This window comes from Protopterus annectens, chromosome 15.part0 (assembly GCF_019279795.1).
Source record: "Protopterus annectens isolate FY-2018-M chromosome 15.part0, PAN1.0, whole genome shotgun sequence".
Taxonomy (NCBI): Eukaryota; Metazoa; Chordata; order Ceratodontiformes; family Protopteridae; genus Protopterus; species Protopterus annectens.
Window position 1 is genome coordinate 271899071 of NC_056749.1, and position 25373 is coordinate 271924443.

The 25373-nt window shown below is 43.1% G+C and overlaps 1 protein-coding gene across 1 annotated transcript in view; it reads left to right on the forward strand.

Moving 5' to 3' along the window:
• HDAC8 (histone deacetylase 8) overlaps positions 1–25373 on the forward strand; it is a gene marked incomplete in the record, with an annotated part of 1681410 nt that overhangs the window by 122109 nt on the left and 1533928 nt on the right. The window contains 1 exon segment of the mRNA XM_044057032.1: positions 24766–24818. Within this exon segment, the coding sequence (XP_043912967.1) occupies positions 24766–24818 (53 nt within the window).

The following is a 25373-nucleotide window of genomic DNA, read 5'->3' on the forward strand; positions in this document are numbered from 1 at the left end:
GTGGTGAGACAGACTAGTGAGGTTTGTGATAGAGATAGTAACTGTTTTTTCAACGGTTGTATTGAACCTAATGGTCGCATTGCTGGTGGAGCTGTCAGTGTTTCCTCCAGTCGGGAGGTTAACGATCCGTTAGCTGTTTTAACGGCTGCCAAGTTAACTGTTGCTGCTGTCGTCAGGGAATTGGAAAAAAGTATAGATCAGTCATTTAGTGCATCTCCCAGGATTGGGAGGTTTGTTGCAACTGGCATTGTTAACGGAAGAGTAGATGGAGAAGTAGACTGTGCTAGTAGTATACCCAATGAGTCTCCTATGTCGAGTAAGGTTATTGCAGATGGCAATGATATCGGAAGGGAAGATAAAGGATTTGACTGTGATATTGGTGTACCCAGCGGTTTGCATTCTAAGGGGGCTGGTGACTTAGTTGATTTTGCCTCTAGTCGGGAGGTTAATCAACCATTGGCTTTCGCTGCCATGGATGCCAGGGAGCCCAGGAGCAGCATTACTCCATCGATACAGCATGTTCCCAGGAGAGAAAAGTATTTTATGGCTTATGGAGACATCTGTTTGACTTCTGGACGAATGGAAGTGTCTGGAAGTGGCTTTTCACAACCAAGGCAATGTTTGTTGCTAACTGATGAGTCGGGTTCTTTACCGGCAATGGAGGGCAGAGGTTTGCAGTCCTTAAATGCTTTAAATGGTGAAGGAGGAGTTCTTTCAAGTGATTGTCTTGGAAATGAAGTGCATCAGCCTACATACATAGCTAGAAGTGCTTGCACAAATGGTAGACTTAATTGCATGCACTCAGCTGTCAACAGTGGAAACATGTTACCACAGAGACATTTTAGGGGAAATATTGACTACAACAGTCAAATTGTACATAATTCATTTAATAGATGTAATGTCTTTCAACAGGGCCATGCTATTCAACCAACTTATGGGAATGATTTTAGGGGCATTATTAATGGTAATGGTTGTGAACCAGGGTGTTTACCAAATGTTTTTTTTAACAGCTAACCCTGCTCATGATCTTAGTCATTTTCAGCCTTCCTGTCCTGGTAGTCAGCCATGCAGTTCCTATTTTAATTTTGAACTAATGAATCTTTTGAGACAACACTAGGGGTTACCCATTTTTGTTGGACGATGTAGAATTAAACAACCATAATGTGATCATGGCTTCTAATTCTAGAAATAATGTAGTGTTTGACTGTAAACCCCTTATTATGAAACTTGAAAGAAAGTTTATGTCTTTTAAAGTGTTAGAACTTGACATCCAATTTTTAGAAACATGTCTTCAGTTAGGTATCGTTCCAAAAAGTTTACATATCAACAATTTTCCCAACAGGACGAAGAAAAATTCTGCTTTACACTCGGAATTAAGAAAAGTTTACGATGAGGCAGGTTTGAATGCCCTTAACGTCATTATCAATGATAATAAGGTACAGTTACAGGGGATTGGGAAGGATATTGCTACACTTAATGACAGTATTTGTAGTCACCCTGAATTTTATATTCACAAACCTTTAATATGACTCATTAGTCCCTAAGATAACTAGGTACACTGCCACCCTTTTAAACAGGAAAAGAAATAAACTTTGCGGGATCAACTACAATATCAAGCTGGTAATGCTTACGCTATCAGATCCTCTTTTTATTTAGATTATTCTGAGGGACTTAACTTTCGTTGTGTTCTTAACCCCAATTTTGACAATGTATCGTATACGGACAGAAGGGGAGTGGTCCCCAACCAGTATACTAGATTTAATGCTACTGACAGATTTAATAGTAGGGGTCGTAATGATTGTATTAGGAATACACAGTTCCACCACTTCAATTCACTTGAGAGGGATAGCCTTTCTACGTCTCAGAGGAATTCCATTAGGGAGTCTCTTTATTGAAATAAGGAATCCTTTTTTGGGGGGAGGAATGTTTCCCACCCTGGTGGTAACAGTTACCCTAATGAAGGTGTTTTTACTAGATGGATCAAGGACCCTATTTTAGTTCTGAATGCTGTTTATACTTCTCCCATTGTCCATCCGGTTAGTGTCTCAACCACCAAGTAGGAATATGTTACTCATTCAGCAGACGCATTCTCCTGTACACACATCCACTTCTGTACATACTATCACTTCTGTTAGCTACAACATTGTTACTAGTGCCGTTACTAATGTTGACGTTGTTCCATCATCATCTTTTTTAGAGCAAAGATTAACTCCTGTCAGAAAAAACAGGAAGCTATTGTTTAGGAGTGCCAGATCTACAGGTCCAACCTCTGTGCAAGTTCTGTAAGGGCTTTAGTGCCTGTACCCTAGCAGAACGTAGGAATAAAGTTAATCTTAAAGGGTTTATTAAAAACCCCTTTTTCAGAGACTTTGTCTGAGGTGGAGGTGTCAAAATCTCCTAAGAAAGAAACTGAGAAGAGGAGCCATTCAGTCCCAGTGTCACCTCATTCACAGGAACCAAAAATTTCTAAAGGCCAGGTTCATGCTAAACCAAAGACGTAACCAAAATTGGCAACATCTGTCTCGGCACCAAAGCCTAAGACCCCCTCCACAGTGCTGTCCTTGACTACGGAGCTGACTACAGTCACTACAGTACCAACCTCTTTCACGGTACCGGAGACCTTCTCGGCACCAACACTAGCTTCCCTATTGAAATTGGTCACTTCCCCTCCATCACAACCTTCTGGTAATTTGACCATGGTGACGAAGGTCGAAACCCTAGCCAGGATTCGTTATTCCCCATCCGTTGACCCCTTTATTGACTGACCAGAATCTGCATTGGTGATGTCCTTTCGTTCCACCAGGAGCCTTTTGGAGCTTGATGTAGTGAGACTTGTGGATCAGCTTTTAGCAGCCAGAGGTATTCCAACCCCATCTAGGACCTCCCTCCCACTCAGAGCCGAGGTCTTTTCTCCACAGACTGCAACTTATCTTCCTCCTTCAACCTCCCCACATGATTTGGAGCCTTTGATGCCGATGGCCCTTATGGTGCCAGCTTCTTCAGTATCATTGGTGGATCTCACCATGGTTCCGGAGCCTACTCTGGACCTCTGCTCAGTCAGAGCCGACCTACCCATGGGATCGTGACTTTGCTGCCGGCACCAGGATCCATAGTACGGCACTGATTTTTTTTTCCACAGCGCAGTCTAAGTTCCAGTTGCTTTGACAGCTTAGAGTCCTCTTGTGGCTCCTTCCGTACTTCTCAACCTCTTAGAGCAAGAAATATGGACAAAACCATAAATAAAAGTGGGACAAAGGCTCAAAAATTGGGACAATATTTAAATATTGCTCTTACAAACTTAGAAAGGTCTTGGTGATTTTCCACTAGTTTGCTAGAAAACCACAATTTTATGAAAAACGGACCAAATATATGAGGCAAAAATCTGTACAGTTGAGAGGTATGACCACCTCTGGTGGTGGGCTCGTTGGAGCGGGGTGTGATCCCAGTTCCGAGGTTGTCTTTCTTTGTTCTGGGCTTCCATCCCCTCTTCAGGCGGGCCTGCCTTCCAGATTATGGAGAGAGCGCTTGCCTCAACAGGCTCACAGTTGGCACCTTCTGTGCCCGAATGTCCTATATATGTGTCTTCTGGCTCGCAGCTGCCCCAGTCTACTACACTGGGGCAATGAGCATGAGAGCAGCAAGATACCCTACCGCAGGGTATCCTCTCTTAGGAGTCCTGTTCAGACCCTCCCCCCTGATGAGCCACCCCATAAGAGATTGTGCAAGAGGAAGCACGTTGATTCACTAGAAAAATCTCTCACCGAAGATGGGGGTTATGATGAAGGGGCAGGGTCCTCATGATCTCCCCCCTGAAGATGTCTCCCTTGGAGACATACTAGAGATCTTAAAACAAAGGGGTGACTGGAAGTCCACCAACCCTTCCTCTGAGGAATCTGTCTTCTTGCAGGCTTTCCGTGCCCGACTCTCTACGTCCTGAGTGACCCCGCCTGCAGTTGTTAGTCAAGCTCATCATGCAGCGTGCTTGGAAGGCCCCTGACACCATTGAGCCAATCCCCAGGGGACCTGATAAAATACTCCCCATCAACCCCACTGGTCCAAGGGTTTGGCAGTAGATGCTATAGTGGTGGCAGCAGCCATGAGGAAGGAACTCGCAGAGGAGAGTCCTACTGTCCATCCTCCAAACTGAGAGTCTTGGACGTTGGACATATTAGGGAAGTGGGTTTATGCTTCAACGACCTTTGCCGTACAGTCATTGAATTATTTGGCAAATTTTACCTGTCTTCAAAGGGACCTGATCACGGAACTCTCAAGAACCTTAGCGGAAGCATTGTCTGATGAGGTACGCGACAAGGTTGCCTCCCAGCTTGCCATCCTAGAATCCATCTGTAAGTTGTCCATGCGGTTGATTGCACATGCATCCGAAGGGGTGGCCAGAGCATCAGGTGCAGGCTTTGTCATGAGACATCACACCCGGATGCTCTTGTGCGACTTCGCGGACCCCTTCAAGTCTTCCTTCATCACTGCTTCCGTTTATGCTTCTCTGCTAATGTGTCAAACATTTGGGCCAAACAAAGTGTGAGAAGGACTGAAAGACCTTGTCTAATGTGGGCATACATTTTCCACTCCTCAACGATCCTATACCAGGAATCAGAGAAGTGGAAAGATGTGGTTCAGGAAGTCCCAGGGGCCTTTTCGTGACACACGTGTCGAGTTTTTCCCCTGGGTAGATGGGGGAACTCATCAGGAAGATGGCAGAGGGGGGCCGGGTAACCAGGTCTCCAGGGCTTCCTTCTCTGGGCAGCCCTATCAGTGCTCCTGAAGAGTGGCTTGATTACTTGCCTCTGGAAGCAGTCAGTGGACTATTCTCTCTGCACCACTTAGCCTGGCATTCAATAACATCAGATTCCTGGGTACAGACTATAATTACCAGAGGGTTACCATATTCCCTTTGATCTTTATCCAAGGCTGCAAAGGCGAATCCCCAACATTCCATCCAGACAGAGGGATGAAGCAGCTCAAGCAATTCTAAAGCTGCTCGAAAAGAGTCATCCAAACAGTCCTACCTGACCAAATAGGATCCGTATTTTACCCAAGGTTCTTTAGTGCCAAAAAAGACGAGACTGGAGGCCAATTCTGGACCTCAGTATCTTGAACAAGTTTATCAGGCAGGCAAAATTCTGGATGGTCACAGTTCAGTCTATCCTCCCATTTCTGGAAAAAGACTATTGGATGTGCTCAATAGATCTTCAAGATTCGTATTACCACATAAAAATAGGCAAATGCTCCAGAAGATATCTCTGCTTCTGGCTGGGAGACCATCATTACCAATTTTTGGTCTCTACTCTTTGGTCTCACCACAGACCCCAGGGTATTCACCAAATATGTGGCAATAGTAACAGCTCACTTGAGACCGCAAGGATTCTGGGTATTTGCGTATTTAGATATTTGGCTTCTTAAGACCCTCACCAAGTCTCTACTGCCTTACACTACACCCTAGAACTGGCAGAGATCTTGGGCATCTCTAAAAACAAAAAGTCAAAACTGCATCCACTCAAAGCTTAGAATTAATTGGATCAACATTCGACACAAGATCCTGTCTGGTCGCTCTACCTCATCACAGATTACAAAGGATAAGATCCCAGCTCCAAGCTATACTCTCTCAAGACTTAGTCCCAGCTCGTTTAGTCTTACAACTACTAGGGTCAATGGCAGCGGTAAGCACCCTAATTCCCCTAGAGAGATTCTGCATGAGGCTGCTTCAAAGACTCCTAGCGTCACAGTGGTCTCTAACGCATCCCATGTCTTACCCAATCCGCATAACAAATCATTGCAAACAAGATCTGTATCGGTGGATGAAGTCAGAACAGGAGTTATGGAGTTGCCCTTTTTCACCCCCTCAACCCAAGGCCATAGTGACCAAGGATGGGGTGGGGATGGGAGCATTTTTAGGGAAAAATAGTCCAAGGCACTTGGTTCCCCTTAGAGGCCAATTTGCATATCAGTGTCCTAGAACTGAGGGTAGTGCTTCTAGCATTGTAAGCATTCCAATCTGTGCTTCCGTCTGGGACAATTGCTAATCAAGCAGACAACATGTCTGTCGTCTGGTACATCAACAAGCAGGGAGGAACCAGGTCCTATCCATTATGTCGGGAAGCCCTGAGCGTATGACAATGGGCAATAGCGTCCATCTGCTTTCTGATAGCAATGCACATTCCTGGGAATTCCAACGTGATTGCATACAAACTGAGCAGAAGCATCCTCCTGCCTCACGAGTGGTCTCTCAATCCCATAGTAGCGACTGAGATTTTTCGTCATTGGGGTCAGCCTTGCTGCTATCTTTTTGCATCTCCCAAGAACCACAAATGCAGCAGCTACTTTGACCTAATCCCCCCTCAGGGGGAGTCACCGAGGGTCGCTCAGATACAGAGTTGGCCCCAGAGACTACTTTGTTTTTCCTACTTTTCCCCTCATAGCACAGTTGTTGAAGAAAGCGCAACGGTTGAGAAGCAAAGTAATTCTTATTGCACCTTATTGGCCCCGTCAAGTCTGGTTCCCCTTTCTTTGGCCTCACCTAGTTCACTGCCTGTGAACTCTGGACCCAACTCCGGCACTGTTGTCTCCTCCACAGAGGTTGTTCCATCCCAACCTACCAAGGCTCAAGCTGACTGCTTGGTACCTCCACTTGTAGTAATTGCTCAGCAGAATAATCTCTTTTTCCAGTACAAAAGATACTTCTGGCTTCCCATAAACCGTCCACCAGGAAACTTTATCATAGTAAATGGAACAGATTTGTGATATGGTCTCAAGAACAAAGACTTGACCCCTTTTCAGCCCCGATTTCATAAAGTCTTAGAATATTTGTCAACTTTGCTCCAGTCAGGAGCCTAAGCTTCTAGTATCAGAGTGCATTTAGCAGCTATCTCAAATTTCCATAATGGCTTCAGTGATTTTCCCTTGATATCTCACCGAAACTACTCTTAACTCATTGAACCTTGGCATTGGACATTAATCTTACAAACTTTGATTAGTCAACCTTTTGAGCCAGCAGCCATCTAGGATATAAAATTTTTGTCTTGGCAAACCTTATTCCTGGTAGACATCACCTCAGCCAGGAGAATATCAGAATTACAGGCCTTGTGTGTAAAGCGCCCATACATTTTCACAGAGAGAGAGAGAGTATCCCTTCGGATTAACCTCTCTTTTCTACCCCAAGTTGTCTCAGATAAAATTATTAACCAGTCGATTGACCTGCTATTTTTCTTCCCAAACTTTTCAAGCAAAGGGGAGTATTGTTTGCATTTGTTGGATGTGCATAGACAATTAGATTTTTACTTGGGACTAAATCTTTAAAAAAATCGGATCAAGTGTTCATGTCTTTTTCAAGTCCTAGATTAGGCGAGCCAGTTTCCAAAGTCACTTTGTCAAAATGGTTGCGCGATTGCATCACCTTTGTTTTATCTACAAATCAGCTAAAGTCAAAGCTCAGTGCACCAGATCAGTTTCCACTTCAGAAGCCTTTCATTAAATAGCCTCTATGGATGATATTTACACAGTAGCTACTTGGGCTACCCCTCATACCTTTCACTCATTACAAATTGGACATGGTCTCCAGGGGAAGAGCATCCTTTGGCTCGATGGTACTCAGGAATATCCTTCTATAGGGCCTCCCAGGACATAAAGTAGTTAGGGACACTGGCCCAACTGTCATGAATGAATGAAGATTGCTAACATCAGATAACGAAGTTATGTTCTTACCATAAATTTCCATCTGTGTTGTCGATCTTCATTCATTCTTGACATCCTACCCTCTTAGCCCCCCTCCAAAGACTCCTGGAGATTCGGAACTAGTCCTGGTTCTCTGATAGGGAAGTTGATCAGAGAAAGCTTCTGCTTTATTATTTTTATGGGCAAACTCTATCTGAAGGGAAGGGAAGATAGAGGCAGTATGGGTAACCTTAGCTCGAGAGTTTTTGTCTGCTGCGAGCTTGTTATATTGGCCGAGTTGGTTCCGAGGACATAACCGAAACCCCAACTGTCAAGAATGAATGAAGATCAACAACACAGATGGAATGTTATTTTAAGAACATAATTTCTTTTTTTTATTTTGTCATATTAATATAGTAAGCCTGCCAGGTAGATGCACTGTTGAGGCAGAATTGCCTTTTTGTTTTATTAACCCAGGTCGGAGTCTGGTTAAATGACCTAGTTAGACCTAAAGAGTCTGCAAGCAGAGACTAAGGGACTTGAAAAGAGGACACAGAATAAAACATTTTTGGCAGCTTTTTCTGTAGCTCATCATCAGCCACTCTTCCTCTGCTCTCTTTGCTGCATTTTATCTTTGTCTTTGGTGCAGGGACCACATCATTGGTGATTTGGGAAAGGGGAGTAATTTGAAGGGGAACAGCAAGCAGTGTCACTGATTCTGTTCTGCATGCTGAAGGGATATGTTTTTATCGTCTTCACTAGCAGTGTTACCAACATTTTGTGCACTGCTACACACAGTATCTATCATTTCCAATCCCCCCTTAAATGCCAAATTCCTTATGGCACTGCTACAGTCAAATCTCTGGCAGAAACTCCACCCACCTAGAGTGGGCTGCCAACAGACACCTTACTTTCCATGTTTGGATCCATTGTTTCTAGTGCCTGTGCTTCTAATTGAACTTGAATTGTCTGGGTTGTAGTCCGAGCTCTAGCTACAGTATGAAGCTTGTCAATAGTGCATAGCCTTAATCCTTTGTTAAACAGCTAGTTTGCACTTTCATCCCTTTTTGACCAACTTATGTAACTTGACGTTCGGAATTGGTTGTGGGGAAAGAGCTAAGGAACTTACGGATGCTACTGTTGATGTATCGTGTGAGTGGTAAAATGGTATTGCTAGTAGCCTTTCTCATATAGAGGGACTGGTAGTATCTGTCTAGTCAGTTACTGTCAGTGGTAAAAAGATCCTATGTTATGGAGTGCTGAAAGACTGATTCTGAGTCAAGGTTATTTTCAGTGTGTGCAGTGGTAGCATTGTTGCCTCACAGCAAGAGGTTCTCCCGTTCGATTCTCAGCTAGTGTGCGGGAAGTGCCTTCTGTGTGGAGTCTGCATGTCCTCCCCGCGGGTCAAGTGGCGTTCCAAAAGACATGCATGAATGGGTGTGCCTTCGTTGAAGGTTGGGCGTCGAGCTGGCAACTCGGCACTGTGAAAATCTACTGCCAGTCATTAGCGGACCGGAGTTCCGCTGTGGTGACCCCTAACCCTGAAAAGCCGAAAGACAACAACAACAACTAGTGAGCTGTTACTTTCACTTTCAGTTGTAGCCCATTTGGCTTGTACTGCTTCCTTAATTCCCTATAATTTAGAATTTATGCCATGGAGGTACATTAGAGATGTCGTGTGACCAGAAATTTGGTAGATTGAATTAAAAAAGGGTAGAGTGGTGCTGAGATTCCAGTCTGGCTGGGCAACAGCAAAATTCTAATTAGAAAAAAAAAAAAAAAAAAAAGATTTGTGAAATTAGGCAATGGGCAATGTTCGTCGTGTTGGTTTTCTGCTTTCAGTAGGAGCATACTGCTCAACTTTTCCTGATTATGCAGAATTCCCTGATTTCACCTGTTTTACCCTGTCTCATGCAGTATTTTTGATTTTTCTAGTAAATCAATGATGATTTTGAATTCTTTTGAAGTTCTCCAAAGCAAACAATGAATCCAGATGAGCTTCCTCAACTAAGGACAACCATAAGGCATTCTTTAATTACATCCATAACCTAAAAGGAAAGGCCTAGAGTATAAGTACTTTATAAGTAAAGTGCATATTCTGAGCCTGTGGACATAGTTAACATGTTGGCCGACAGGTTCTGTGAAAACTTCACTCCCCTATCCCCCACCTACCCAATGTCATCCATACCACCTGCTCTCTGCCTTGTATCTCTAAAGAGCAAATTGTAAATTTCATCTCTAAGGCCAAAAACACAGCATCTGTGGGAACTAATAACAACCCAGGCTGCATCCTACATGGACTCCAACAAGGATTAGCAACACCAGTGGGTACTCTTTTCAGTCATAGTCTAAGCACCAGCTTCGTCCCAGCTGAATGGAAAATGGCCACCATTATGCCCTTGCACAGAGGTGGTGCTTCCACTGACCCCAGGAACTATAGACCTATTAGCCTGACTAGCCGTATCTGCAAAGCCATGGAACGAATAATATCCAAACACTTGACCCTATTCAGTTGGATTTGTCAAAGGGAGATCATGCCTGTTAAACCTGATTGACTTCTTTGAGACAGTCACCAAGGCTCTGGATGAGGGGAAATCTATGCATACATCCTACCTAGACTTAGCGAAGACTTTTGACACTATCCTCCACTTGAACATCATTGACACTCAGCCAGCCTTGTATTGTTAGATGGGTTGCTAACTGGTTTACTGATGGAACACACACAGTCAAAATAGGGAAATCCACCTCCAGCAACAGACCTGTAACCAGTGGTGTTCCACATGGATCTTTCCTAGGACCTCTACTGTTTGGAATCTGTTTCTCTGAAATACAAGCAAAAACTAAAGGTTTGTGGCTGACAAAGTTTGTTGATGACTGCAAACTGGGAGTGGTAATAGAATCTCCTAATAATGTCAACATCCTACACGAGAGTCTTACACAAACAAATGATTGGTGCCAAAGACATGGCCTTAAACTCGATGTAAAAAATGTATCATCATCCCTTTTGGTAAGATTGATGTTCCTGCTAACTACCACATCACTAATAATACCGTAAGTATGCACTCAGTGGTGAAAGATCTGGGCATACAGGTTGACAGCAATCTTAACTTTGATCACAATGTCTCCACAGTGGTAAGAAGGGCATTCTGTATTGCTCATCTAACCAGTAAGGGCATTGCCTTCAGAAAAATATAACCTCCCTGTACTCTTCCTGTATCAGGCCAATAATTGAGTACAGTGCCCCTTTTGGTATGTACCTTTCCAAGTACCTGCAGCAATTGGAGAAACCACAAAGGTTCCTCACAAGGAAAATTCAAGGTCTTCATCATCTGTCCTATGTGGATTGTCTGAAATCACTGTCACTTTATTCCGTTTCATACAGACTACTCAGAGGTGATCTCTGGCTTGCATATAAGGCAGTCTCTGACCCTGCTTTATTGGAAATGCTGCACATCTGCAAGTCAAATGGTACACAGGTTATTCTCTTTACATACCTTAACCTGGCATGTGACATTTAATAAAACCTGCCGGAGGGACAGCTTTGTCTACCAGAGGTTACCACACCTTTGGAACAGACTCCCACTTCATGTCAGACAGAGCACCTTATTGACCCTCTTCAAACGCAGTCTAGACGATCGGATGGGTAACCGTAAGTTCAACCTGGGGGGTTCCACCTGTGTCCCTCTTAGACATGGGCATTAGGTGCTGATTATGGAAATAAGGGTAGAACTTGGCTGGGCTTGTAAGGGCCCTAGGGCTATTAGCCTGGTAACTTCCTATGATTGCAGTCAGTAATGCCAGACATTAGAAATTTGTCTTCTGATTGTCCAGAAAGTGCATGTTGATGCTAAGCCTACTCTAACTTTTTAGGTGAACTAGAGTAACCCCCCCCCCCCCCCATTATTGTCTTTGTCCAGAATTCTTCAGCACTGAAGTTGAGGGGTACAAGTAAGGGCACTGCACTTTATGGAGCAGTACATTATAATTACTGTTATGCAAGGGTCTCACGTGTCCTGATTTGTGCGGATGTTTTTGCATAGAAAATTGCCACTTGTCCTGCCTTTATGAAATCACAACTGTGTTCCATAAACAAAAAAAATTCTGCTGGCCATCTCTGAGCCGGCTGATGTTGGGTGTGTGTCACACAGACTATCAACCAGTCAGAACATAGAAGTAGACTTCTCAAAGTCTGATCAACATGCAATTGATTCCCCATTTGTAAAAGCAAGGAAACTGTAGTGCTACCTTTCCATGCTAATATCTCATGTTCTCACTAGTGTGTGTTCTGTAGTATGTCCAAACACTTTTGCTGTGTCCTTAATCTCAGTGTCCAGACAGGCTGTGGAAGCACTTATCAAATCACATTAGCACATAGAGAAGATTAGCACATAGAGAAGATTAGCACATAGAGAAGATTAGCACATAGAGAAGATGCATGTTTGGAGATGTTTCACACCCAACCATGTAACTTACTTCCATTTTTGTATCTGGCTGCAATTTGATATCGGTTTCAATCTCTGCATGTGTGTTGTCAGACTACCCTGCAAGTGATTCATAAAAAATACAGGTTTACAGAATCTAATGTGCCTGAGGTCATGTTGACCATTTGTGGAGTAAAACAAAACAGTTCACCAATTGCAGTTGGAAGTAGGACACTATCTACCTGGGTTCCTGCCAGGAAGTGACCACTGCCTGTATCGCCAGTGCACTTGTTAACTGAAAACAGTAACACTGTACTGTAGTTGAAGATTGGGATTAAATAGTACCATGGCTTTACGTTTTGTTTCAACCATTTTGCTCGTCATAGTTTCATAGGAAAATATTAGGCAATCAGTATCTGGATAATTGCAGGTCTAACCAGTGACTAGGTCGTTACCAGAGGGCAGAATCAAATCCTGTATCCTGTATCTTGTGTCTGTGAGGTGAAGACCTTAACCATTAAACCAACCCTGCCCATATCTTTTTTCAGGTGTTTGTTGTCAGTACCATTACACCAACCCTGCCTATATCTTTTTCAGGTGTCTGTTGTCAGTAAGTAAAACTTTTAAAAACAGCCAATGAGCTTTGTTCAGCAATAATTAGCCAGTATTCAAAGTAACTTGAAGTGCCATTATTTGTATGCTGCTTAATTATGGTGTGTGTTATTTGTCTGTATGGAATAACATGCAATCTGTATCCTTCTAATCAGTCTGTGATGTTGATTTTAGCAAACTAGTCTATATATTTTTTGAGATTTCTAAAAGCAAAATTTATAACTAAGAATTAACTTTGTGCCCTATGTAATGGCCTTAAATAATCAGAGAATGAATAGTACCTGTATATGCCAAATACCTTTTCCTTTGAAAACCTATTTCTCTTATTTATTGCTTTTCTTGACCAGGAATTCCAGCTGGTTGGGAAAAGACTTTTTAGCAGTCTTGCAGAGAAAAGCTCCATAACATACAGAGAGAGAGAGAGACAGCAAGAGAAAGATTCATGCATAATGTAATGAATTGTTTGAGCCTTCAATATTGGGAAGCAATGCTTGAACTTACAATAGTGACTAAACAAAATGATTGACATGATACAAATGAATAGTCAGCATGTAAACATGTTATAATTAGTCAAAGGTAGAGCAGAGTGAGTGTTTTGGCCAGCAAAGTTTAGACCAATTGTATTTTAAGAAAGCTGTAAAGTGACCTTTCGTAATGTATAGTTGAATAGAGTATGGTACAGTGTATGTCATCAAGCAGGCATAATAGGTGTGTCATTAACGAAAGAGAAGGGCTAGGATAAGAAGTTGCCAGGGAAACATTTTGTTAGGTTTAGGTCAGGTGTGGGGGGAGATGATGTGTTGGACAGTTATGGTGGATGGGTGCAGATTGGAGAAAGTTAGGGGGTATGCTGGGTAGCTGAAGGGTGAAATATATGGGGTGGGTGTTACTTGGAAATTGGAAAAAGCTGCAAGTTGGAGATGTGAGTGCAAGTTTGGTAAGAAAGTTGAAAACTATTTTAAAGGGATTAGTGGGGAGGAGAGAGTAAGAGGTACATTAGTGGGGAGGAGAGAGTAAGAGGTACAAAGAGAAGAGTGTGTAGGTGCTGTATATTTACAGGGGAGAATGTGTTTAGAATGAGACTGTATATAAAGGGAGTGAGTGGACATATGAAAGAGAAGTCGGACAGGGAGAAGCGAGAGTATTGATTGGTACAAATATAGTTGAAAGTAGAGTGGTATGTGAGATGATTGGAAGAGGAGATGGAGCTAACTTTTGATTGGGTATAATGTATATGAGGAGATTGGTTAATTATAAGCGTGTAGCCAAGTGTTACTGAGCTGGACTAGCTAGTGATGGTAAAGGATGCTTGGGTTAGAATAATGGGATGGTGACTATAGGAATGAGCAGATTTGGTTAGAAGGAGAAAGTATGTGAAGAGGATAAGAATATAAGCTGGTAGTTGCTACTTTTGTGTGATGGGTAGCAGCACAGTGGGGATTTGTTACAGGAATGAGTTTACAGGTATGAGATCAAGTTGATGCAGATGGGTATGAGCAGTCAGTGTTGACTGCTATAACCAAAGCAAGGGAGTTTGGTACAGGTAAGAGTGAGGTTAAAAGCAGATAGTATGAGTTAGTCATGTGTTGATAGAGTAAGAGTTTAAGGGTGTGTGGTGGGTAGGAGAACAGGAGAAGAATGAAGAGTATGTCATTAATGCTCGGGGGTTGCTGTGGAATTGGGGTTGGGAGTGGAGCGAAGCTGGCTAGGAATATACACATACACATGTTTTCACTCTTCAAGTGAAATGCATTTTCATGTTTGTGTAGTGGTCCTTTTTGCAACACTTTTTCTTTTTATAATACTGTTAGAAGTTTTATAAATAGTAAAATGTGTGTGTATATCTGTATACAAAAGTACAGCAAGGGTGTTTCTTCTTTTTTAAAATTTTGCTGCACATTTTGCTGCATAAGAGCACAGTTTTTTTTTCTGACATTTTATTCTGTTAACTTTTTTGTCAACAGTTGTGAAGTAATGTGGCTTTTGTGAAAATTGTGTTGACATCCAGTTCCATGGGTTTCCAGACAGCTTCCTTTTACATTCCTACTCCTGTCTGTCATAGCTTTATTCTGCATCTGCTGTCCCACTGAACGTGGATAGTGCTGTGTTGTATTTGGCTAAATTTAATTCTGTCTTGCGGTCTCGCTGTTATTTCTGTTGTAATGTGTAATCTACCTGTTTTACATTATTTTGCAGTTTTACATTGAAGTGTTATTTGTCACATTTTTCCCATTGTCCTGATTTCCTTAAGTTTTTTTTTTCTTTTACCAAACACGTGGCTTATATACACGTTTATGTAATGCTATCATATGGGAAAGTACAGTTGTGTAAAATCTTACTGTAACAGTAGATGTCCTTTCCTTCACTGTTGCAGTATTCATAGGGAATCTCTGCCAAGGTTGACCTGACCTCTGGCCAGTATAACAAAGCCTTATGTTGTAATAGGGACATCATATGTAACATGTATGCTCCCCACTGACAGCGTAGGGCATAAAGGTGAAGTAGGGCTGTACCTTCCTCAGAACTGAAAAGCCCCAGGAGGAACAGCCCAGGGAGTAAAAAAGGGATGTACCTTCCTCAGAACCGAAAAGCCCCAGGGGGAACAGCCCAAGGAGTAAAAAAGGAACGTGCATCTAGAAAGAAAAAGAAAAGGGGGAGGAGGGAGAGAGTGAATGCTGCAACAGTGAAGGGAAGGACATCTGTTGTTATGGTAAGATTTTACAGTGTTGCAGTATTCATTACACTAGGGAGAGTATAAAAGCTTCCTCTTAAACTTGGGAGGAGGAAGGTCCAACAGAGCCCTCACGAAAGCCATTCATGATAACACTGGCAAATTTGGCTGTAGCCCTGGAAAACATATATCCAACTTTTAATGTTTGGTAAAAGTATGCACATAAATCCAAGTAGCTGCCTTAGGGATGGAATCCTTTGAAAAAAGCACTGGAAGAATCCACATCTCTGGTAGAATGAGTGTTAATAGAAGAAGAAAGCCTTTTCCCATGAAGAATAACAAAAAGAAATGGCCTTCGATATCCAGGACAAAATAATTTGCGTAGAAACAGCCAAACCTGAAGTCCCAGGATGAAAAGAGACAAAGCATTGGTGTAATTTATGAATAGCTTTAGTTTTATCCAAATAATATGAGAGTTATCTGTACAAATCCAAAGTGTGAAGAATCTTCTCAGTAGCAAACTGCAGAGAAAGGAAAAAAGTGGGCAAATGAATAGGCTGATTAAGAGGCAACTCATTAACCACCTTATGCATAAAAGGATTAGCATAAAGAGACACCCTATCCCTATGAAAAAAAAACAAAAAAGGGGCTACAGCCATGAAGTCCTGAAGCTCCTGCATCCTTATAGCTGAAGTAAGAGCCCAAAGAACAGTCTTCCATGTACATTGCTGAAAGGAGGCAGATGCTGCAGGCTGAAAAGGAGCCTGAGTTGATTTTTCAAGAACAAAAGTCCCAGAAAGTAGGAATAGGCTTCCTGGGAGGCCTAATATGAAGGATGCCTTTAATACATTGTTTGATCTCAAATCTGGAAGCCAGAGTATTCAGAGGCAAACAGGCAGAAATCGCAGGAAGGTGGGCTTTGACTGAAGAATATGCCAACCCAGCATTGAGCAATTCACAAAAATAAGAGAACCAAAGGAACTTCTGCAGAAAGTGGATCTAGGTTATACCAAACAGAAAATCTCTTCCATTTGGAGAAATAAGATTTCCTGGTAGTGGGTTTCCTGGCTTCTTGCAGAACCTGAAGCACATCCTCTTCAGAAAAAAGGTGCCTAAAAGGGATCAAAACCCTATCACTGACAATGTTAGTTGAAGAGTGAACAAGTGAGGATGGATGAGAGACAGTTTGTATTGTGTGGGTAGGTCCACACTGTGAGATAACTTGTGGTGATTTGATTGCCCTTGGGTAACTGCAGAAGAGGAGGGAACAAATGCTGTCTGGGCCAGAAGGGAGTCACTAATAAGATTTTGGGAGAGTCCAGTTCTATCTTAAACAGGACCCTCGGAACTGGAGGAAGGGGAGGGAAGGCATAGAGAAACATCCCTTATCAAGAAAGAGAAGGTGTCCACCTTCCAAGCCAGAGGACATGGGACTCTGGTGCAAAATAGGGGAAATTGTCCACCAGTGGGGTACTCCTCAGGTAAATCCTTTTGCCCCCCCCCCCCGAGCAGACAATGTCCTGAAACACATCTCTGTGAAGCATCCATTTGTGAGTCTGTGTTATGGACCTGCTCAGAGAGTCTGCCACAATGTTTTGAAGGAATATAGACCGTCTGAAGAGTTACCTGATACTGGACAGCCAGATTACAAACCTGAACAGCTAGTCTGCAGTAGAGGAAAGACAGTGCCCCCCCTTGCTTGTTTGTTGATGTACCACATCTCTGTGGTATTGTCTAATGACTTTGAGGGGCTCTGGAAGAAATAGAGAATGGAAAGCGTGAAGAGAAAAGAGCCCACATCTCTCTGATGTTGATATGGTTCTTCCTCTGATGAAGGGACCAAAGGCCCTGAACATTTAGATAGCCAAAAGAAGCTCCTCACTCCATGTCTGAGAGGTACCTTGAGTCTGAAAAGGAAGCCCTGGGTTGAGAGAGAGTTAATGAATCCACCACTGAAGCTCTAGCTTGAGGCATGGAAGAAAAGTAATCAGAAAGTCCAAAGGATGGGACTGTTGAAGCCAGACTGACTGTAGGAGCCACTGTAGCTTTCTCATATGAAGCCTGGCTAGAGGAAGAATATGAATAGTGGGAGCCATGAACCCCAGAGTCCTTAGAAACTCCCTGGCTGTAGTTGAGACCAGGGGAAAAAGGGACTGAAAAAATGCAATCAGAGTTAAAACCTTGGGAGGAGGCAGGGATGCCAGCATAGGAATGATCCGGAGCTTGCATCTGAGAAAATCATGATCCTGAGGAGAAATCGGGAAGCATTTTCAAAATTTACTGTAAACCTTAAGCTGTGCAAGAGGCAAATAGCATAGTGAAGGTACTGAAGCAAGGTCTCTGGTGAGTAAGTCTGAATGCACAGGTCTCCCAGATAAGGAAAGATCTGTATTTCCCTCATCCTACAAAAAGCAATCACAGGAGCAAGGTATTTGAAGAACCTTGAGGCAGTATAGAGGCCAAAGGGCAAAGCAGAGAACTGAAAATGCAAGGAAGAAAGAAAATCGTAAACATTTCTTGAAATGGGATGAATAGGAATATGGAGATAGACATCCTTAAGATCCGGAAGCAGGAAAGCATGAGGTAGAAGAAGAGTAAATTAAGGAATAGCATTTGAAAGGAGGGAACCTTTAAAAATGTGTTGACCTGGGAAAGACCCAGAATGGGTCTCCAGGTGCTTTCTTTCCTGGGAACCAAAAACATTCTAGAATAAAATCCCTTCCCCCTTTTGAGAAACGAACTTCTTGGATGATGCCTTGAGGCAAAAGGCTCTGAAGAACCGCTGGAGAAAAGGGTCCAAGATTTTACTAGACATATAGAGGAGAAGATGAACACCCGCACTACACCTCAAGCAACACATAGTCCTTCTAAACCTACACCACCAACACCCACACATAGCAACATTAAATCCACATATGCGGAGGCCCTTAACTGTAACCTGCCCAAGCAACAAGAACCTCCGAAGCTGAAACGCAAACAAACACCAATCACAACCGAAGTGTCACATAGCTCGCAACACCAGTGTGCCACCCAGCAACAGCCCCTAAGGCAAGACAATGTACCGAACACTTTAGTCATAGGTGACTCTATAGTCAGGAACACTGATGTCCCACTCACCAGACTGAACAAGGAGAAAATGGCAGTCAGCTGCCTGTCTGGTGCCAGGATCCGCCACATAACGCATGCACTCAAGTCACTCCACAATAAGTACAAATATGAGTCTGTCATTGTCCATGTTGGAGTGAATGACTTGAGACGTACCTCCCTGGACTACATGAAAAGAGACATGGAAGAGCTCTCGGATCATGTGGCCCAGGCAGGTATGACCCCAGCCCTGAGTAACATCCTGCCTTCACCCAGAATGATACTATAATATAAGGACAAAATGATTGACTTAATTGGCTAAGCTTCTGATGTCATTCAAAGGGGATCCAGTATCTCTCTGCCTGGGACGACATGCTTGACAGACCATGATGCTTTGCCAGAGATGGTCTGCACCTGTCACACCTGGGATTCAGGTTACTGGCTAAGGCTCTTGCCACCCCTATAGTGCCTTTTTTAGGCAACGTTCAAAGGACAAAACCACTACTGTTACAGATACAAGCATGCAAATTCTGAAGGTAATGCTACTCAATGCTAGAAGTCTAAACCTCAAAATGCATTCTCTCGAGGCACTCCTAAAAATGGACAACATCGATATCTGTGCAGTAACTGAGACCTGGTTCAAGGCTCCAGAGAGCACCCCTGCAATACCAGGCTACAACTCTTACCACACTTTTCGGCCACCAAACTGGGACTGAAACACTAAAGGTGGAGGAGTGTCCATATTCACCAAGGATATTCACATCACCAGGCTAGTTGCCCAACACAATGCATCTGAAATTCTCAAGGTACAACTAACACTAGGCAAGACTTTAATCCAAATTGTAGCTTACTACAGATCCACCACCATGCCCCAAGATTCTCACTACACCTTTCTAAACATACTGGAAAATATTAAGATATAACCAAACACCCTGATACTGGGTGATTTCAACTACCCTGCCATTAACTGGGAAAACTACTCGTGTACCAACACCTTTGCCCAACGGTTCTTGGAATTCATAAATTCCAACGCCCTGGATCAACTAATCCATAGTCCCACCAGGGGCTCCAATATCCTAGACCTGGTCATTACCAACATGGGAAATCAGTGCTCCACACCTACGGTCACCCCCTTGTTGGTCAGGTTTGACCATAAGCTAATCACCCGTAACATCCACATCCCACCCCCACCCCCAGTAAGGAAACCTCCATAAAAAACTTCTCCAAAGCCAACTTCATGCTACTCAAGTCAGAAGTGTCAAACGTCATGACACCCATGCAGACGGGAACTGAAAGTTCGACTGCTGAATCCTACACTAAGGCACTGTATGAGCACATCCACTCCTGCATGAATCATGCCATCCCAAATAGAACCAAGATGCTCTCCTCAAAAAAAAGGAAGTCAGTCTGGTGGTCCCCTGCCATAAACAAACTTTACAACAAAAGGAAGAAACTGTTGCAGAAAAGAGGAAAATCCCAGGATGCAAAAAACTCCCTTACCAGTCTCCATAAGAAGCTGAGATCCCTCATAAAATCCTTCAAAGCTAGCTACGAAAATAAAATTGCCAAAGATTCCAAAGACAACCACAAGGCATAGAATTTAATTGGCAATGCTCAGATCTGCTCTGAGCTACAACAGAATGGCATTAAATATACTGATCCCAAGGATATTGCCAATATCCTGGCAGATCAATTCAGTGCCAACTTCACCCCCCCCCTCTCACCCCCTAAATGGCCCATCTCAGTACTGGAAGATTGCCAAATTCCGGTAATAATGGCCACACAGGTTGAAAACTCACTCTCCAAAGCTAAGAATACAGCATCCGTGGGACCGGATGACATCCCAGGCTGTGTACTACATGAACTACAAAATGAACTGGCACCTCACCTACGTGTCATGTTTAATCATAGCCTCACCTCAGGCTTCATGCCCACTGAGTGACACACAGCTACAGTTATCCCACTCCACAAGGGGGGATCCACCTTGGATCCTGGGAACTACCGCCCTATTAGTCTGACGAGCTTGATCTGCAAGGCCATGGAATGTATTATCATGGAACTTATAAACAAAGACATTGACAACCTTCAAACACTGGACCCCACCCAGTTTGGGTTCGTGAAGGGCCGATCCTGTCTCCTGAACCTGATTGACTTCTTCGAATCAGTCTCCAGAGCCGTGGCCGAGGGTAAGGTGGTCCACACAGCCTATCTGGACCTCGCCAAGGCCTTTGACACCATCCCCCACTCTGGAATCATAGATAGACTTACTAAGCTGGGCATTAATCCTTACGTCACTCAATGGGTTGCCAACTGGCTTACTGGCAGAACCCACACTGTAAAATTAACTGACTCCAAATCCAGCTCCAGACAAGTGACAAGTGGAGTACCTTAGGGTTCAGTCCTGGGACCGCTCTTGTTTGGCATCTACTTCTCTGAAGTACAGGCCAACACTAAGGGACTCTGGCTGACTAAGTTCGCAGATGACTGCAAACTGGGATACATTATTGAATCCCCAAATGATGTGGGTACTCTACAAAAGGGCCTTATCGAAACAGATGCTTGGTGCCAGAGCCATGGGCTCGAGCTCAATGCCAAGAAATGTATAGTTATCCCCTTTGGGGAAAAAAACATGTACCCGTGAATTACCACATAGGTGGCAGTACACTAAACACCAAAGGTGTGATAAGAGACTTAGGGACACAAGTGGACAGTGTTCTCACCTTTGATAACCACATCGCCACAACAGTCAGGAAATCCTTCTATGTGGCACACCTCATCACCAAGGGCTTTTCATCCAGAAAAAAGGAGGTCATTGTCCCACTATACTCATCCCTCATTAGACCCATTTTAGAGTACAACTCCCTGTTTGGTATGTATCTCTCAAGACATCTGCAACAACTGGAAAGGCCACAGAAATACCTCACTAAAAGAATCACAGGCCTAAAGCAGATGCCCTACGCTGACCACCTTAAAAAACTCCAGCTATACTCTGTCACATATTGTCTACTCAGAGGCGATCTCTGCTTAACATACAATACCATGTCAAACCCAGAGCTGTTGGACATGCTACACTTAAAGAAATCCCAATCCCTAAGAGCCACACGCTGCAGGGATCTTAACCTTGTCATCACAATAAACAAAACTTGCTGGAGGGATAGGTTCCTGACCCAGAGACTCCCCAGACTCTGGAATAGACTGCCCATACATGTTAAGCAGAGTGCCTCTTTGGCCCTCTTCAAAAGGAACCTTGACGATTGGATGGGAGAAAGGAAATTCTCCCCGGGAATCACGTCAGTCACCCTGCTAGAAAGGGGTCCAGGGAAGTAATTAGTGTTAGACAGGAAATTATGGCTAGGCTTGTATAGGCCCTAGAGCCGATAGCCTAGTACCAACCTATGAGCAGTTCTTGAGGAGGTATGAGCAGTTCTTGAGGAGGTTGAAGAATGCCCAAAAAAAATGAAGAGGGGATTTCCAAATGAATAGAACCCAAGAATCCGGAGTGATCCTTAACCAATTGTGAAGGGACAGGGAAAGACTAAGACAGAGGAATTTGGCTTGGAAGGGAGAAAAGAAGATAGATGAAACCTGGCTTGTCTGAAAAAGGAGGCTTCTGAGCTGTAGGAGTCAAAGTTGACTTAGGAGTACTTCTAATACATTTGGTAGGAGGATGACTCTATCCACGTACAAAGGCAGACTTGGTAGGATAATTCCTCTAAAGGTTGGGAACAGGGAATCAAAAATATGCTTTAATTTCTGCATAGCCTTACCTTTCTCCTGAAGAGACTTAAAAAGCTCAGCAGCTGCAGAACCAAAGAGATTTTTATTAAGTGAAACATACATTAATTTGGTCTTAATATCAGGCAAAGACTGAAGGTGAAACCAAGAATGACGACTTAACATAGAAGCAAAGGCAGCACCTCTAGAAGAGGCATCAGTTGCATCATAACTACATTTAATGGAATGGTATGCTGTTTGAGAAGAGGATCCCAACAAAGAAAGGGCAAAAGCTTTCCCCTTAGAATCTGGAAGGTCCGAAATTACTTGAAAAGCCTGACCTAGGAGGGTTGAAACATACCTGGTCATATAGATTCTGGTAATTCACAGCCCGAAAGGGTAGAGTAGTAGCAGTATCCACCTATTTCAATTGTTCTATTGTCCCTGTCAGAGGGAAGCAGTTTAGTAAATGGCAAAAACTTGAAGGCTTATCAGAAGAAACAGAAATAGCAGAAGGGTCAGCAGAGGACAATTTTAAAGAAATTTGCAGTCATAAGCCACCTTATAAAACCTGTCATTTTTTTTAGGAGCAGGGGGCTAGCAATTGGGATCCTGAGAATCTGCTGAAAATGCGTCCAACAAAGCAGCAAGAACAGGAGGGACAGTAGAGGGCTTAGGAGACTCATTTTGGAGGAGTCCATAATACCTTTTGTGAACATTAGAAACCTGGGTGCAGTTCCACTTGCAGAAAAAAAAAATCCATCATATGAGAGACATTGTCCCCAAAGGCGCTCTCCTTAGAAGGAGACTGTGGATTAATATAGTTCTCCTCCTCAGAACTGTAACCCAAATGGAGAGGGAATCTGGGAGGAATAGGCCAAAGACTCTTCATCAGAGTCCAAGTCCTCATTTCATCAGAGTCCAAGTCCTCATCGGAAGTGTCCTGTTCCCTAGGCCTGTTAAGAGGAGAAGCGTACCGGGGGAGGGCAGGAACAGGGACTCCCTGATGGGGTTTCAAAGCCATAAAATCATTAAATAACCTCTGTGTAGAATTGTTACACTCATGCTGGGGATCCTTAGGAGTAGGGGAAATGTGCTTTGTCTTCTGCTTCTTTAAAGGGATGTCCGCCCTAAAAATCTTAGGAGGTTTGGACCCCTGCCAACACTCAGTTAACATAGTGGGAATCTCCTCCTTAAAAATTTGCAGAGCACCCCTTGTTTCTTGGGATATAAATCAGCTGCAATTCCCCCTGAACATTCAAAATGGATGTCTGTAGAGCCTCCAAGGACATGTGAGAAGCTGGATCCATGCCGGCCTCTGAAGTGGTTGAGGTAGGGAAAACCGGACAAAACTAGGTAATCCTCTGGGCTTTCACCAGCCTTGAGAGAGACGTCTGGGGGAGGCAGTACAGCAGTAGAATCTGACCTAACTTTTTCGGCCGTCTTTATAGCAGACTGCTGACCCTCAGACCAGAATGATTCCGCCATTGAACGCTGCTCCAACAACTTAAGATGTTGGTTTTTCAGATGGGAGAAATGCCTGTCATATAGTACATGACATATGGTTGTGAGAAGCCTCCAAGCAAAATAAACACTGCTTGTGACCGTCCTTATGGGGAAACTGTCTCTCACACTGGCATTTTTCCTTTCTGGATGACATGTAACCCCACAACAAAAAATAAAAGGCAAGATGAGAAGTAAAACTACATTGGGGCACTTACCTGAAATGGCTTGGTCAACAGCAGATGAAAGAGCATTCAGACCGATCGAAGATGGTGTTTGGACTGGTGGCAAAGAAGTTCTGAGGAAGGTACATCTGTACATCACCTTTATGCCCTGTGCCATGAGTGGGGCGCATACGTGTGATGTACAATGTCCCTATAACAGCATAAGGCTTTGGTATACTGTCAGAATGTCTGGCTACTCTTGGCATGGAATCCCTAGTGTAATGAATACTGCAGCAGTGATATGGAAGGACATTGGATGAGAAAGATGAAATTGGAAGAAAATGACTTGGACACACTGGAAGCAATGGATTGTTTCCTTTTTGGCAGGAAGGAAAGTAAGAGGGTATAGGGTTCAGCAAGTATCGTGATGAATGAATCTTTTTGCTCAACTTACTGTAGGTCTTTTCTTGCTGAGATCTCCTGATTGATATCTATTCAAACTGCTACAAACTTTGTATTTATGTTTTGGTCACTGGGGAAGAGGTGTAAATGTTTATTGGTTAATAAAAATATACTTTTGTATGCAGATAGGTTTTTCATTAAAGTGCTAGTCTGAATTGCACTTTGACATAACTCAAGCCAGATAGCATTTTCAGCATAGTACTATTTCCAGAATAAAACAGTCCACTGTATTTTTTTAATTGTGGGGACAAAACCTCATATACCAGTTTGCCTTCAATTTGTACAGTAAAATTGACATCTATGCTGTTCTATCCCACTGGGTTTATAATTGTATGTAGAGTCATAAAACTGTTATATTCAGGGCTGTTTAACACACACAAATAAATGTTTGAGCCTTTTCTGATATTCATGGGAAGCCTGAATGTGCATAAATTGACCTAACTTCTATTTATTTTTTGTTTGCTTTCAGGCTAGTATGGTACATTCTCTGATAGAAGCATATGGACTACTGCCATACATGAGGTAAAGTGATTGGCAAAATTGGGCTTATATTGTTGGCTGGACAAATGGAGTAATTTTAAATCTGTCTGATCACTCCATCGTTTGACATATACCATCGAGATGTTTCTTGTATTTTTTTTTTTTTTTGCTAAAGTAGTAGACATTGTTGAAAAGCACTTTGCTTAGAGAGTGTCATTTTGGCAAACTACCTTTCTGATTGGCCTGCAGAGGTATCCAGTTTTTTTTTTTCAGAATTAACAGATACCATAGTAATACTACTTGTATTATTATAACATAAAAACAGTGATAGAACTATGAACCTTACATGGGACCCGATTCTAGGAGACTTGATCTCTGTGTAAGTAACCACTTACACTGAGAGCAGGTCTTTTAGATTCCGACCCCTGGTGTAAGCCTGTTTATAGATGGGCCTTACTCAGAAGTAAGTCATTTGCTCTCAGTATACATGTCTTTTGGAATCAGGACAAACTTAAACTCAGAGCAACTCTTTTGGCATCTGGCCCATATTGTGTGTCACCTGTCAGATTCATGTGCAGTAAATGCTGTACATGTGAA